The sequence below is a fragment of the Epinephelus lanceolatus genome, chromosome 2 (genome assembly GCF_041903045.1).
Source record: "Epinephelus lanceolatus isolate andai-2023 chromosome 2, ASM4190304v1, whole genome shotgun sequence".
Classification (NCBI taxonomy): Eukaryota; Metazoa; Chordata; class Actinopteri; order Perciformes; family Serranidae; genus Epinephelus; species Epinephelus lanceolatus.
In genome coordinates, this window is record NC_135735.1 from 446,757 (window position 1) to 463,795 (window position 17,039).

At 45.6% G+C, this 17,039-nt stretch overlaps 1 protein-coding gene across 1 annotated transcript in view; it reads left to right on the forward strand.

The window, feature by feature from the left end:
• LOC117252766 (transient receptor potential cation channel subfamily M member 1-like) overlaps positions 1-17,039 on the forward strand; it is a 59,725-nt gene that overhangs the window by 933 nt on the left and 41,753 nt on the right. Inside the window, exons 2-9 of the mRNA XM_033619910.2 lie at positions 6,542-6,618; positions 7,409-7,601; positions 7,879-8,092; positions 8,428-8,552; positions 10,261-10,432; positions 12,903-13,077; positions 13,894-14,017; positions 16,448-16,520. Of these exons, the coding sequence (XP_033475801.2) occupies positions 6,542-6,618; positions 7,409-7,601; positions 7,879-8,092; positions 8,428-8,552; positions 10,261-10,432; positions 12,903-13,077; positions 13,894-14,017; positions 16,448-16,520 (1,153 nt within the window). The remainder of the gene's footprint in view (positions 1-6,541; positions 6,619-7,408; positions 7,602-7,878; positions 8,093-8,427; positions 8,553-10,260; positions 10,433-12,902; positions 13,078-13,893; positions 14,018-16,447; positions 16,521-17,039) is intronic.

Consider the following 17,039-nt stretch of genomic DNA (forward strand, 5'->3'; position numbering starts at 1 on the left):
GTCAGGCACAAACAAAAAAGATGTACTTTCACATCAGCATGACACACAACTGGTCACTGTTATTGTGGAACGGCACTCAGTGGTGTCGGGGGGAAACACCGCAGGTCAACAACAAATGTCAAGGTGGCAGAGTTTAGACACACACACCACAACCACTGACTTTCACCCAGGAGGCCGGGGTTCACTTCCTGTAAGATTGTAAAGCCAAACCCTGTTCTTTTTTCCTAAACCCAACCATGTATGTGTGTTGGCTAAACGTAACCACATGTGTGTGTGTGTGTGTGTGTTGGCTAAACGTAACCACGTGTGTGTGTGTATGTGTTGGCTAAACGTAACCACGTGTGTGTGTGTGTGTGTTGGCTAAACGTAACCACGTGTGTGTGTTGGCTAAACGTAACCACGTGTGTGTGTTGGCTAAACGTAATCACGTGTGTGTGTTGGCTAAACGTAACCACGTGTGTGTGTGTTGGCTAAACGTAACCACGTGTGTGCGTTGGCTAAACGTAACAACGTGTGTGTGTTGGCTAAAAATAACCACGTGTGTGTGTGTGTGTTGGCTAAACGTAACCACGTGTGTGTGTTGGCTAAACGTAACCACGTGTGTGTGTCAGCTACACGTAACCACGTGTGTGTATGTGTTGGCTAAACGTAACCATGTGTGTGTGTGTGTTGGCTAAACGTAACCACGTGTATGTGGTGGCTAAACGTAACCACGTGTGTGTGTTGGCTAAACGTAACCACGTGTGTGTGTCAGCTACACGTAACCACGTGTGTGTGTGTGTTGGCTAAACGTAACCATGTGTGTGTGTGTGTTGGCTAAACGTAACCACGTGTGTGTGTTGGCTAAACGTAACCACGTGTGTGTGTGTGTTGGCTAAACGTAACCACGTGTGTGTGTGTGTGTGTGTGTGTGTGTGTCGGCTAAACATAACCACGTGTGTGTGTTGGCTAAACGTAACTACGTGTGTGTCGGCTAAACGTAACCGTGTGTGTGTGCGTGTGTGTGTGTGTGTGTGTGTCGGCTAAACATAACCACGTGTGTGTGTCAGCTAAACATAACCACGTGTGTGTGTGTCGGCTAAACGTAACCACGTGTGTGTGTCAGCTAAACGTAACCACCTGTGTGTGTGTTGGCTAAACGTATCCACGTGTGTGTGTCGGCTAAACATAACCATGTGTGTGTGTGTTGGCTAAACATAACCACGTGTGTGTGTCGGGTAAACGTAACCACGTGTGTGTGTCGGCTAAACGTAACCACATGTGTGTGTGTTGGCTAAACGTAACCACGTGTATGTTGGCTTAACATAACCACGTGTGTGTGTGTGTCGGCTAAACATGACCACGTGTGTGTGTGTCAGCTAAACGTAACCACGTGTGTGTGTCGGCTAAACGTAACCACATGTGTGTGTTGGCTAAACGTAACCATGTGTGTGTGTGTGTGTCGGCTAAACATAACCACGTGTGTGTGTTGGCTAAACGTAACCACGTGTGTGTCGGCTAAACATAACCACGTGTGTGTGTGTTGGCTGAACGTATCCACGTGTGTGTGTCGGCTAAACGTAACCATGTGTGTGTGTGTTGGCTAAACGTATCCACGTGTGTGTGTCGGCTAAACGTAACCACGTGTGTGTGTCGGCTAAACGTAACAACGTGTGTGTGTGTCGGCTAAACGTAACCACGTGTGTGTTGGCTAAACATAACCACGTGTGTGTGTGTGTGTTGGCTAAACGTATCCACGTGTGCGTGTCGGCTAAACGTAACCACCTGTGTTTGTCAGCTAAACGTAACCACGTGTGTGTGTGTTGGCTAAACGTATCCACGTGTGTGTGTCGGCTAAACGTAACCACGTGTGTGTTGGCTAAACATAACCACGTGTGTGTGTGTGTCGGCTAAACGTATCCACGTGTGTGTGTCAGCTAAACGTAACCACGTGTGTGTGTTGGCTAAATATAACCATGTGCCAACATCAGTAGGTGGTGTTGTACTGACGTAGTGCTTTTCTTTTGAAAGAGACTGTGTGCAAACTGTACATTTCCTGTGAAAACAGAAGTGTTTTTTGAAAACAGACAATGCATGTAATAGGCTGAAGTTGACACGGCGTCCCAGAACGTCAACACGTACTTGTTTCCCTCGTTGATTGGCTTGTTTTGGTAAGAGAACTGAGACTGGTTAGATGAGCCAACCAGAGGCCAAGCTGCTTCTCACCTGTGTGAAATCCTCTGCATTAAAACTTAACACGCCAGGTTCGATGTGAATTTTCCGCGCTGCCATGTTCCATTTCCATCCAATGAATAAATAAATAAAAATAAGAAAAGAGTTTCCTCCTGAAGTGTCTGTGTCCTAACCAGAAAACAAAACCATGTCCACTCAGAGACCGTCTAACAGAGCTAACGCTAACTACACAGTACACAGACTCATCAGAACCCAGATCTGATGCTAACGTTAGCTGTTGTTGCTAACCCCATTCAGTGACCAACAGGTAATGTTAGCATACCAGCTACAGTACAGTATGTTAATGTATATTTCCTCTTTGACGTCAGGGTCGGTCACGTGAAGGTTCTGTCAGGCAGCGAGTGTTTGAAACAACCATCTGAATCAGGTTTAAAAGTTTCAGTGTGAATTTTTCAGATGAAATTTGATGAGCTGAACTTTGACACTGTGACTTAAAAAGGACCTGATGGATTAATGATCAGAATGTTAATTTAAACTGTACTGATCATTAAAAACAAACTCTTAGCGAAACAAACTCTCTATGAGCTGCAGGTCCACTTCCTGTCCCTGATATAACAAGTCATTATGCAAATGAGTTGTTGGTCTGAACAACATTAATCTCATTTAAAACACTGATAATCCTGCTGCTGGTCACACTCTGTTCACTGCTCACTGTAATCTGTTCACAACACACACACACACACACACACACACACACACACACACACACACACACTTCACTTCAGTGTGTGTGTGAGCAGCTTTGTAATAAACTTCATTTACATCCAGCACCACAATGAAAAACAGATAAGTTCCACCTTCAAAATGTGTTCAGAGGGGTTCCTAATATTCTGACCACCTCATGCTTGTAAACAGGGAGGACAAAATCATAGAAACACTGTTTTTTAGTGATCTGAGGCCCACTGCACAAAACACCTTCATCCATCGCGGACAGGAAGTTACCCATGATGCACCTCCATCCATCACAGACAGGAAGTGACCCATGATGCACCTCCATCCATCACAGACAGGAAGTTACCCATGATGCACCTCCATCCATCCATCGCAGACAGGAAGTTACCCATGATGCACCTCCATCCATCCATCGCAGACAGGAAGTTACCCATGATGCACCTCCATCCATCGCAGACAGGAAGTTACCCATGATGCACCTCCATCCATCGCAGACAGGAAGTTACCCATGATGCACTTCCATCCATCGCAGACAGGAAGTTACCCATGATGCACCTCCATGCATCGCAGACAGGAAGTGACCTATGATGCACCTCCATCCATCGCAGACAGGAAGTTACCCATGATGCACCTCCATCCATCACAGACAGGAAGTGACCCATGATGCACCTCCATCCATCACAGACAGGAAGTGACCCATGATGCACCTCCATCCATCGCAGACAGGAAGTTACCCATGATGCACCTCCATCCATCCATCGCAGACAGGAAGTTACCCATGATGCACCTCCATCCATCGCAGACAGGAAGTGACCCATGATGCACCTCCATCCATCGCAGACAGGAAGTGACCCATGATGCACCTCCATGCATCGCAGACAGGAAGTGACCCATGATGCACCTCCATCCATCGCAGACAGGAAGTTACCCATGATGCACCTCCATCCATCGCAGACAGGAAGTGACCCATGATGCACCTCCATCCATCGCAGACAGGAAGTGACCCATGATGCACCTCCATCCATTGCAGACAGGAAGTGACCCATGATGCACCTCCATCCATCGCAGACAGGAAGTTACCCATGATGCACCTCCATCCATCACAGACAGGAAGTTACCCATGATGCACCTCCATCCATCACAGCTGCTGGTCCTGGAGGACAGGACGTCCATGATGGACTGGTCAGAGTCCATGTCAGATGAGCTCGAGCACAGAGAAGTGGGCGGAGCCTGGTAGAGTCTGAACTGTCATTGGTTGATGCAGCGACGTGTTTACTGACAGTGGTTTCTGACAAGTGTTCCTGAGCCCATGTAGTGATATCCTATATACAGTCATGTTGGTTTGTAATGCAGTGACGTCTGAGGGGTCAAAGATCACCCACATTCAGCCTTGTCCCTTACATGCAGAGATTTCTGCAGTCTCTGAATCTGTTGATGATATTATGGGATGTAGATGTGAAATCTGTTTGTCCTCACAGTTTGTATCAAAGTGTCCGTCCTGAGCAGCTGAGCCTTTAGAGGGCGCTGCGGTCAGAACATTTTGTTGTTGCTCCCATCACAACTTTATTTCAACCTACTGCAGATTGTCAGAGAACAATAAAGGTGACCAGTTTGAACATTAGATATTTCTGGACTGTGTTCAGGTGAATATGGGTCAAAAAGAATTTACAGATCGCTGCATTCTGTTTTTATTTATGTTTTACACAGCGTCCAGGTTGTAATTACATAGTCTGGGTTCATTCAATGTTCCTGAAAAACACTGAAGCTCTTATTACTATTATTATTATTATTATTGTTATTATTACTATTATTATTATCATTATTACTATCATTACAGTGATGACAGTAACAGAGCCATTAGCGTGGATTGATGCAGTTTAAAGCGTCGTTCCGTGTATTTTCTGAGCAGCAGCAGGATCAGGACGTTAAGAGGATTTGATGCATAAAGAAATGGAAAGCTCTTCTGTCCCAGTAATTAGCCGGATACATTCAGACATGAGCCGTTAGTGATGGTTTAATGTGGAGCTGCAGCTTAATGTACATGAGTACACCCCCCACACACAATGTATGACAGATGTAAACTACTGAGGAGCTTCAGTTCATCACTCTGATGTTTCATCAGTGTTCAGTGATTGAAACAGGACGTTACCACAGGTCTTCATCTACAATGGACATGAGACGAGTGTGCTGTGAAACATGTCGACATTAAACATGAACAAAGTGTCGCTCCATTAGAAGACAAAGAGGACGACTTCTGATCTGTCCTCATTCAGCTGAAGGAAGTTCGTGATGTCCTTTGGACAGTTCATAAGACAGAATCAGACTCGTCGTTAGGTTTGAGACAGAGAGAAAGCCGTGTGTCGTCAGCTTAGATCTGGTTAAAAACTTCTGAGAATATCCGTCAATAATTAGATTCTTTGTGGATCAATCAAACTGATCGGGAGGAGACAGAGCAGATTTTAATATTGTGATCAATCAGACAGCAGGTTTCAAATATGTTGCCTCTGTGTTTTCATCATTAATCTGCCTCCTAATTTCTCCTGTCGCATCGTCTATTTATCTTCATCTGAAATGTCCATCGTCAAAGTGACATCAGTAACAATCTGGTCCGTACTGAATCTGCTTCCACACACAGAACACTGCAGATCTCCTGCAGATTTTAGGAATATAGATGCTGAACAAGACAACGGAAAACAAAACAAAACAAAAAAAAACCCCAAACAAACAGGGAGCAGGTTGTGGAGACAACGATAGGCGACAATGAGGAGTCTGAAGAGGATACGATGAGGGATGGGGAGCCAGTGGAGGTTATGGAGGACGGGGGTGATGAGGTCACAGGAGTGTGTGAGAAGACAAGCAGCTGAGTTCTGGATGATGAACCATGGAGGAGACTGTCTCAGTCTGGAGGTGATGAATGAGTGAATGAGAGTCTGTGCAGCTGAGGTGCAGAGGGAGGTCGAGGGAGGTTCAACTGAAGAGCAGAGGGAGGTCGAGGGAGGTGCAGATGAGGAGCAGAGGGAGGTCGAGGGAGGTGCAGATGAGGAGCAGAGGGAGGTCGAGGGAGGTGCAGATGAGGAGCAGAGGGAGGTCGAGGGAGGCGCAGCTGAGGAGCAGAGGGACCGGGCTGGGGTGGGCGATGTTTCTGAGATGGAAGATGCTGTGTCGTGATGTGTTGGTCAGAGGAGAGGGTTTGATCCAAGATGAAGGTTACAGACATGAGGAGAGGAGGGAGGAGTAGGGTTACAGGATGTAGAGGAGGGGGCCAAGAACTGAACCTTGGGGGACACCTTAAAGTACCAACACCTCACAGCTTCTCCTTTCCTCTGGTTTTAAACTCACCTCTATTTGGCTTCGTTTAATCTGCTCAGACAGAGAACTCAATAACAAACAACTTCTCCCTTTTTTAACATGAGGAACACTGATGATGTCGTGTTTGCTCTTTGCATGATGTCATCGTCTGACCTGACAGGTGACTTCATCAGACCTGCTGAAGTTTAGTTGTTTAACTGGATCTTTGACAGGTCGTTATCCAACCTGCTTCATTCCTACAGGTTGCACATGATAAATGTTTGTTTGTTTACTTCCTGTCCTACATGATAAATGTTTGTTTGTTTGTTTACTTCCTGTTTGTCCTCAGACTCAGAGAGTGTGGATCGAGAGAACTTTCCAGAAGAGAGAATGTATCCAGATTATTCCCGGCAAAGACACCAGCAGGTACAAACACACCTGGACCGCCTCACATGTGTCACTGCACCACCCACGTAAACATGTTTCTGACACAGAAAAGCAACGTTAGTGACGTCTATCAGTGAGGATTACAGATTACCGATCACAGAATCACAGATTACAGATTACCGATCACAGATTACAGATTACAGATTGCAGATTACAGATTACAGATCACACTTCACACATTACAGATTACAGATCTCAGATCTCAGATCTCAGATTACAGATTACAGATTACGCTTCACACATTACAGATTACAGATCACAGATCACAGATTACAGATTACAGATTGCAGATCACAGATCGCGGATTACAGATCGCAGATTACAGACTACAGATCACACTTCACACATTACGGATTACAGGTTACAGATTACAACCATCTGAAACTTCTCCTGGTTAGAATTCCTTCAGTGCTGATTGTTGAGGAGCTGAATTATCCTCAGCGGTCTCTTCCTCTCAGAAACAAACACTGACACAGCTTCTTCTTTCTCTAATGGTCGACACATGAACATGATGTGATTCTACAGGTCACCACACGTCACATGACGTCACATGACATCACATGACATCAGTCTGAAGCTCCATGAGTGTTTCCTTCTGCAGCTGCAGCCAGTCACGACAGAGGGATGTCATATGTCATATGCTGTAAAGCCCTCTGAGGCAAATTGTGATTTCTGATATTGGGCTTTACAAATAAAATTGACTGACTGATTGAAAGATCTAATTTCCTGTTTCTACTGTCATGTTGTTGTTGTTGTTGTTGTTGTTTAGGTGTGGTTGTGGTCAGTTGGTGGCGCAGCACACCTTGGTCCCTCCAGGGGCCAAAGAGGAGGGGGCCCCTGTGGTTCAGGTGGAGGTCCAGCCTGCAGAGAGGTGGAGTCCTCTGAAACACACCCAGACCTCATCCACCGACGCCTACGGAGTCATCGAGTTCCAGGGAGGAGGACACGTCAACAAGGCCATGGTACGTTAATATATGCTCTAATATTATACTTATATTTAATTTATAACCATCATCATCATCATCATCATTATCATCATATCAACAAGGACATGGTGATTTGCTATTTAATATTTATTATTATTATTATTATTATTATTATTATGGTTTCAAACTGCTGCTGGACCACTGGATCAATGTCATACCTCTCCTCCTCCTCCTCCTCCTCCTCCTTCTCCTCCTCCTCCTCCTCCTCCTTCTCCTTCTCCTCCTCCTCCTCCTCCTCCTCCTCTTCCTCCAGTACATCCGGGTCTCGTATGACTCCAAACCGGACCACCTGCTCCACCTGATGGTGAAGGAGTGGCAGTTGGAGCTCCCCACGCTGCTGATCTCGGTGCACGGAGGACTTCAGAACTTCGACCTGCCGCCAAAACTGAAGCAGGTTTTTGGAAAAGGACTGATCAAAGCAGCGGTGACCACGGGAGCCTGGATCTTCACCGGAGGAGTCAGCACTGGTACCGTCCCAGTAACTTACTGGTTATTATGTGGAACAAATGAGACGTGATGTGTTGACAGAGACAGGCTGATTGTTTACAGTCTTTATGCTAAGCTAAGCTAAGCTAAGATAACCACCTCCTGAACATCTCACTGTCTGATATAGAGACAGGAAATGATGAACTTCTTAAAGTCAACAGGACGACTGACATCATCCAGACTGTGATTCAAACCTGAAACAGGACCCATGTCAGCAGCTCCACCGCTGTAACTGATGGATGATGTTTTGTTTAGTCATCACATGACATCGTAGCGCTCGTCCTCTAACAGGATCCTGATCTCTGTGGTGTTTCAGGAGTGATACGTCATGTCGGAGATGCTCTCAAAGATCATTCGTCAAAGTCCAGAGGGAAAGTCTGCGCAATTGGCATCGCACCATGGGGCATCGTGGAGAACAAAGAGGACCTCATTGGGAGAGACGTAAGATTAAATAAAAACATCATCATCATTCACTTGTCTTCAAAAACATTTCTGATTTTTATGAGACACAGCAGCTGTGAGCTGACACTGTGGTTGTTACTGCTGAAGGACGTAACCGTGTGTGTGTTGGCTAAATGTAACCACGTGTGTGTTGGCTAAACGTAACCATGTGTGTGTGTTGGCTAAATATAACCACGTGTGTGTTGGCTAAACATAACCACGTGTGTGTGTTGGCTAACTGTAACCACGTGTGTGTGTTGGCTAAACGTAACCACGTGTGTGTGTTGGCTAAACGTAACCACGTGTGTGTGTTGGCTAAACGTAACCATGTGTGTGTGTGTTGGCTAAACGTAACCACGTGTGTGTGTTGGCTAAACGAAACCACGTGTGTGTGTGTTGGCAAAACGTAACCACATGTGTGTGTTGGCTAAACGTAACCACGTGTGTGTGTTGGCTAAATGTAACCATGTGTGTGTGTTGGCTAAACATAACCACGTGTGTGTGTTGGATAAACGTAACCACGTGTGTGTGTGTGTTGGCTAAACATAACCACGTATGTGTGTTGGCTAAACGTAACCATGTGTGTGTGTTGGCTAAACGTAACCACGTGTGTGTTGGCTAAACGTAACCATGTGTGTGTGTTGGCTAAACGTAACCACGTGTGTGTTGGCTAAACGTAACCACGTGTGTGTGTGTGTTGGCAAAACGTAACCACGTGTGTGTGTTGGCTAAACGTAACCACGTGTGTGTGTTGGCTAAACGTAACCACGTGTGTGTGTTGGATATACGTAACCATGTGTGTGTGTGTTGGCTAAACGTAACCACGTGTGTGTGTTGGCTAAACGTAACCGTGTGTGTGTGTGTGTTGGCTAAACGTAACCACGTGTTTTGGTTGTTGAAGGAAAAAACATCAGTTGTTGGTGTTGTACCAATGTAGTGCTTTTATTTTGAAAGAGACTGTATGCAAACTGTACATTTCCTGTGAAAACAGAAGTGTATTTTGAAAACAGACAATGCATGTAACAGGCTGAAGTTGACACGGCGTCCCAGAACGTCAACAACCAACACACCCAGGGTACCTTGGACGTCATATGTAGACAAGTTTGTTCTGTGAGGTAAAACGACTGATGTTGGTGAGAGTGAACAGGAACAACAGTAAAACATATTTCAGCCTCCTTAAAAGGAAACTTCAGTTTCAGTTTGAGTGACCTCTGTACCTTACCGTCCGTTCAACGGCCTCTCAGACGGGGAGCTGAGGTCATTATATGGCTCTCTGTGAAGACACCAGACATTTACATGAGCAGTAATATAAGCTGACAGAACTCAGGAGCTGCTGATCGACTCACTCAGCTCGTTTGTTTCACTGTGAATTTACAGAACCAAACTAACATGGCGTCTACAGCAGGACTTTACTGTGTCATGTCTGCTGTCTGCTTCTCCAGACTAGAGGTTTGAGATTGATATCACACATGTTTATATGAAGAAAAGTCACATGGGTAAATGACTTTAGAAGGGTTTGGGAAACTTTTATTTTATACTCAAACACACAGAGTTTGAACTTTTCAGTTGGAATAAGGAACAGAACAGGAAACTACAGACTGACAAACAGAGCCGCTCTATAAAGACTAAACACCTTCCCGTAATGACCTGAGACTGATGTGTGGCTCCTCCCACCTCTGATCAGACCAGTCACATGTGTTCCTTCCAGGTGAGTCACCCCTATCAGACCATGTCTAACCCTCTCAGCAAGCTGTCCGTCCTGAACAGCAGCCACTCTCACTTCATACTGTCTGATAACGGGACCAGCGGGAAGTACGGCGCCGAGGTGCGGCTCCGCCGTCAGCTGGAGAAACACATTGCCCTGCAGAAGATCAACACACGTGAGTCACGCACCTGTGACACCATGTGACACACTCAAACAGCCAATCACTGCTGTCCTGAGAACAAACAGGAAGTGTAGAGTAGCCTCAGTTTGTTAAAGGGCCAGTTCACCCAAACTAATGAAAACACGTTCTCTCCTCAGATACATGTGATGTGTTCAGTCCGATCTCAGACACGTGTTTCATTTGTTCTGATGTCACATATAAAACATATAAATGTAACATAAACCTACACATAAACACTTTATTCTGGCGACTGTGCTGGTTGATCAGGACTCAATCAGCCAACAAACAAATCAGAACTCTTCACTAGCCACCTGGTCACCTGTCAGCCAATCAATCAATCAATCAATTTTATTTATAAAGCCCAATATCACAAATCACAATTTGCCTCGAAGGGCTTTACAGCATACGACATCCCTCTGTCCTTATGACCCTCACAGCTGATCAGGAAAAACTCCCCAAAAAAACCCTTTAACGGGGAAAAAAAACGGTAGAAACCTCAGGAAGAGCAACTGAGGAGGGATCCCTCTTCCAGGACGGACAGACGTGCAATAGATGTCGTACAGAACAGATCAGCATAATAAATTAACAGTAATCCGTATGACACAATGAGACAGAGAGAGAGAGAGAGAGAGAGAGAGAGAGAGAGAGAGAGAGAGAGATGCAGGTAATAACAGTAGCTTACAACAACATTAATGAAAGTAATAATATTATAGTTATAGTTCTGGCTACTGTGGTACAATATGTTGAAAGTATGTATTAATATCTGGCAGTATACATGTGTGACAATAGTCATATGTGTATAATAACAGTAGAAGTATGACTAATGACTAATGATGGCAGCAGCAGCAGGAGGCATCTGGCAGGACCACGGCAGCAGCACAACCACACACGTCACGCTGTCCAGGCACCGCTGTGATATGAGTTAATCTGAGAGACAGTGGAGCACAAAGGCTCCGGAGAAGAAGCCGAGTTAGTGACATCCAGAATGGCCGAGTTAGCAAGATGCAGTAATAGAATACGAGAGAGAGAGAGAGAGAGAGAGAGAGAGAGAGAAGGAGAGAAGGAGCCCGGTGTATTATAGGGGGGTCCTCCGGCAGACTAGGCCTAAGTCAGCCTAACTAGGGGCTGGTACAGGGCAAGCCTGAGCCAGCCCTAACTATAAGCTTTATCAAAGAGGAAAGTCTTAAGTCTAGTCTTAAATGTGGAGACGGTGTCTGCCTCCCGGACCGTAACAGGAAGATGATTCCACAGGAGAGGAGCCTGATAGCTGAAGGCTCTGGCTCCTGATCTACTTTTGGAGACTTTAGGGACCACGAGTAACCCTGCGTTCTCAGAGCGCAGTGTTCTGGTGGGATAATATGGCACTATGAGCTCTCTAAGATATGACGGAGCTTGACCATTTAGAGCTTTATAAGTTAACAGTAGGATTTTAAATTCAATTCTGGATTTTACAGGGAGCCAGTGCAGAGAAGCTAAAACAGGAGAAATATGATCTCGTTTCTTAGTTCCTGTTAGTACACGTGCTGCTGCATTCTGAATTAGCTGGAGAGTTTTTAAGGACTTACTAGAGCTACCTGATAATAGAGAGTTACAGTAATCCAGCCTAGAGGTAACAAAAGCGTGGACCAATTTTTCTGCATCTTTTCGGGTCAGGATAGGCCTAATTTTCACAATATTACGCAGATGAAAAAATGCAGTCCGTGAGGTTTGTTTTAAATGAGAATTAAAAGACAAATCTTGATCAAATATTACTCCGAGGTTTCTTACGGTAGTGCTAGAGGCCAGAGCAATGCCATCTAGAGAAACTATGTCATCAGATAAAGAGTCTCTGAGTTGTTTGGGGCCAAGAACAATAACTTCAGTTTTGTATGAATTTAACATCAGGAAATTGGTGCTCATCCAGGTTTTTATGTCTTTAAGGCAGTTATGGAGTTTAGTTAATTGATTGCTTTCTTCTGGCTTCATCGATAAATACAACTGAGTATCATCACCAATCAGGTGCTGTCCTCAGATGAAACCCTGCTGGAGTAAACATGAGACACATCATGTGACCTGTGGGTTTCCCTTTGTCATCCTATGCCTGGAGCTGTGTGTGAGGCAGGGACACCAGAGGGAGGCTCAGACGTCACTTCATCCACCGCTAACCGAAAACACCAACATGACTCAGCTGTGGACAATCAGACGTCCTCACAGGGACAGGAAAACATGAAAAACTGAGGACTGTGTGTCTGTTTTATCTTCTTTCATCTGTTAGCCTAGCTGAGCACAAAGCCTGGGGGCAGAGGGAAACTGTTAGTCTAGCTTAGCACAAAGACTGGGAGCAGAACAATGTAAAACTTTATTATGAAATTATTCAGTTAGTGTGAAATCAAAGATCCTGAGAAACAACGTGAAGATGTGAAGCAGCATGACGTGTGTTGTGTGTGTTGTATATTGTGTGTTCTGTGTGTGTTGTGTGTGTCAGGTTTGGGTCAGGGCGTCCCAGTGGTGTGTCTGATCCTGGAGGGCGGGCCTAATGTCATCTCCATCGTGTTGGAGAGTCTCAGGGAGGAGCCCCCGGTCCCTGTTGTTGTCTGTGATGGCAGCGGTCGTGCCTCTGACATCATTTCCTTTGCACACAGATACTGTGGCGAAGACGGGTGAGTGACATTCGTACATTAAACTCAGTTTGGTTCTCAGCCAGATGAGACATCTGCTGCAGGACAGACTTGATTCAGTTTGACTTTAAAACTCGGACAGTTAGAAACATGAACCATCACAGATCAACAGCTGGACAGATGGACCGTTTGACAGATCAACCGTTTGATGGATCGACTGTTGGACGAAACGACTGTTTGATGGATTGACTGTTTGACAGATGGACCATTGGACAGATTGACCATTTGATGGATTGACTGTTGGACAGATCGACTGTTGGACAGATTGACCATTTGATGGACTGACTGTTGGACAGATCGACTGTTGGACGGATTGACTGTTGGACGGATTGACCATTGGACGGATAGACAATTTGATGGATCGACTGTTGGACGTATTGACCGTTTGACGGATTGACCGTTTGACAGATCGACCGTTGGACAGATTGACCATTGGACAGATCGACCTTTGGACATATCAACCATTTGATGGATTGACTGTTGGTCAGATCGACCGTTTGACGGATTGACCATTGGACGGATTGACTGTTGGACTAATCGAGTGTTTAACAGATCGACTGTTGGACAGATCAACTGTTGGAAATATTGACCGTTGGACAGATCGACTGTTGGACAGATAGGTCACTGTAGTTTGTCAGTCCTCTTCAGGTTTCTGTAAATGTAAAGGATGTGTTCAGGGACCAGTCTTCAGACAGGTTTGTCAGTCTTTTGATGGACACCTGACTGTTTCTTCTCCTGCTGCTCTCAGTCGTCCCCCTGGAGAACGTCACATGACTGTGTACTGTTTTTCCTGCTCAGGTTGCTGACTGACAGCGTCAAAGATCAGCTGATGGTCACCATCCAGAAAACCTTCAACTACAGCCGTAGCCAGGCGCAGCAGATCTTCATCATGGTGATGGAGTGCATGAAGAAGAGAGCGCTGGTACGTTGTGATGAGTTCAGTCCTCATTCACATCCAGCTGCCGTCAGTGTGTCGCAGTCACCATCATCATCATCATCACCATCATCATCATCATCATCATCATCATCAACCTGCCCTGTTGCCCGGTAACAACTTCAACATGTATGTTTTCCCAGTGATGAGGTGACAGAATCTGGATGATGTTTGTCTGACTGAAGAAAGCCACACAGTGATGTCACAGTGATGTCACTGGGTGGATGGAGGGTGGGGTTAGCTCTTCAGTGTTAACGCAGGTCAAAACTCTGCAGCATCTTGTAATATAAAACGTTACTATTAGACTGTTTCAGCCTGTGACCGTCATCATCATCATCATCATCATCATCATCATCAAACTCACTCCATAGGTCTGTTTCCTCCTCCAGCCTTCACTCTTCTTCTACAGTTCATCAACATGTGGCCTCTGCTCAGTCTGTATCAGAGCGTCTGAATCATTTTACTGACACGTTCATTAATAACGTTTGTGTTCATTAAGTCACTGCAGCTGTTAAAACCAACTGACTCACCTGAAGCTCTGTGATTGACTCTTTGTTGAAATGAAGCTCTGTGATTGGCTGTTTGCTGGTGAAATGCACCCTGGGAGTTGTAGTTGATGTCTTGTAGTTTAGACTTTGATGAGTTTTCAGTTGATCATCAGAGGCTGTGAGTCGTTAACACTGAATCATATTTAATTAATTAATTTCTGTATTAACAGAATATTTGAGTCCATCTGTTGGCATTTTGTTGACAAACATTTTTTTATGTGGTATATAAAGGCAAAAATCACAAGTATACAAAACCGCCAAAATTAGCCCAAGACCCTCAAGGGTTAAAGACTGACTTTCCCTTTTTATACCATCACTCGTCTGTTTCCATGACTACAGAGTACAAATGGATTTATAATGCTTCAGTTAAACCTGCTGCAGACCTGCTGTACAATCTGATGTTCATGTATCAGTGTCATCACTGATGGTCACAGTGGATTGTGGGTAACGTGGTCTCAGCTCTGCTGATGTAAAACAGTAAAAAACAGAGGAACCTGCTGACTGTGACATTAACATAATGACAAAGGTTTGACCTTCGACCCCAAACTACAGCGTTTAATGGAGATTGTTCTGTGACCCTGCAGCATTTATTTAATCCCACAATCCTCTGCTTCTTCCTGAGAACAGCTGCAGCAGCACGCCACTCACAAAGTCAAATAAAATCACTTCAATTCACTTCAACTGATTCAGAGTCAGATTAACCTGCTGCTGACACAATAAAGCAGTACTGTCTCTTTAAGAGTTTAAACCCACCTGTTCACAGCTCACCTGGAGATTCAAATGAATCTGTTCAGTAGTTTGAACCGTCTCTGATGAGTCCTCAGTCTGTCCTCAGTCTGTCCTCAGCCTGTCTGTCCTCAGTCTGTCCTCAGCCTGTCCTCAGCCTGTCCTCAGCCTATCTGTCCTCAGTCTGTCCTCAGCCTGTCCTCGGCTTGTCTGTCCTCAGTCTGTCCTCAGTCTGTCCTCAGCCTGTCCTCGGCTTGTCTGTCCTCAGTCTGTCCTCAGTCTGTCCTCAGTCTGTCCTCAGTCTGTCCTCAGTCTGTCCTCAGCCTGTCTGTCCTCAGTCTGTCCTCAGCCTATCTGTCCTCAGTCTGCCCTCAGCCTGTCTGTCCTCAGTCTGTCCTCAGCCTGTCTGTCCTCAGCCTCTCTGTCCTAATGTCTGTCCTCAGCCTGCCTGTCCTCAGTCTGTCCTCAGCTTGTCTGTCCTCAGTCTGTCCTCAGCCTGTCTGTCCTCAGTCTGTCCTCAGCCTGTCCTCAGTCTGTCCTCAGTCTGTCCTCAGCTTGTCTGTCCTCAGTCTGTCCTCAGCCTGTCTGTCCTCAGTCTGTCCTCAGCCTGTCCTCAGTCTGTCCTCAGCTTGTCTGTCCTCAGCCTGTCCTCAGTCTGTCCTCAGCCTGTCCTCAGCCTGTCCTCAGTCTGTCTTCAGTCTATCTTTGGATAAAAACATTCAGCTAAACTGACCATGGTGATTGAAGACAGACTCACAGAGCTGCTGACAGGACAGACGAGTGTCTCTCTGGTTTATATCAGGGGACGAGAAGAGTTGAGTCAAGACGAGATGAGACGAGACGTTATATCAGTCAGGACAGAGCTGTTATTTCAACATGTTTGTCATGAGATGTGACGAGACAAGACGAGATGTGGTGTAGGCGGGTTGTGGTTGAGGACAGACATGTCTCCAGGTGTAAACGTGTGCAGATAAAGGTGTTGGACCTGCTGTAGGACAGCCTCCTATGGACTCTGCTCTTCTATACCTCTGCTCTGTCTGTCCACATCCTCCTTTACTTCCCTCAGACACTTCCTGTCTCCTCACAGTGTGCAGATGTTGTGTATTTTGTGTGTAGTTGACAGTGTTGTGTGTTGTGTGTGTAGATCACAGTGTTCAGGATGGGCTCAGAGGGACAGCAGGACATTGAGATGTCCATCCTAACGGCACTGCTCAAAGGTAACACAACAGATTTATACAGGTCACATGACATCACTCAGTCTTTTACCATGACAACAGATCTAACCCTGTAAACATGTCAGTGTGAGTGAAATGTTCCTGCAGTGAATGTGTCACAGTGGGACTAACACACCCAGATCATGTGACTCCTGCATGTATACAGTCAATCAGACCCAAACTGGCCGAGGCGCTCTGAGCATGCTCCACAGTTTCCGCCCCGGGCTTTGACCCGGAAGTCCAATAGCATTAAATGTGTAAGAGAAGAAGAAGCCGGTAACAACATGGAGAAATCTACATCCAGAGCCGTGACTTTTTGGACGGACCAAATGTACAGAGCTGTAAAGTTGTCCACCATGGTAGCAGTTAGCTGCTAGCTAACCGTAGCTAACTTGTTTGTCCATTGTTTGGTCTGTGACGTAATAGGTCAACAGGAAAAAGGTCCAATACTAACAAGCTGAAAGGGGGCATATCTCCACCTATCGTAGAGGAGTCGCACATACTTGGCTCAATAAATGGATT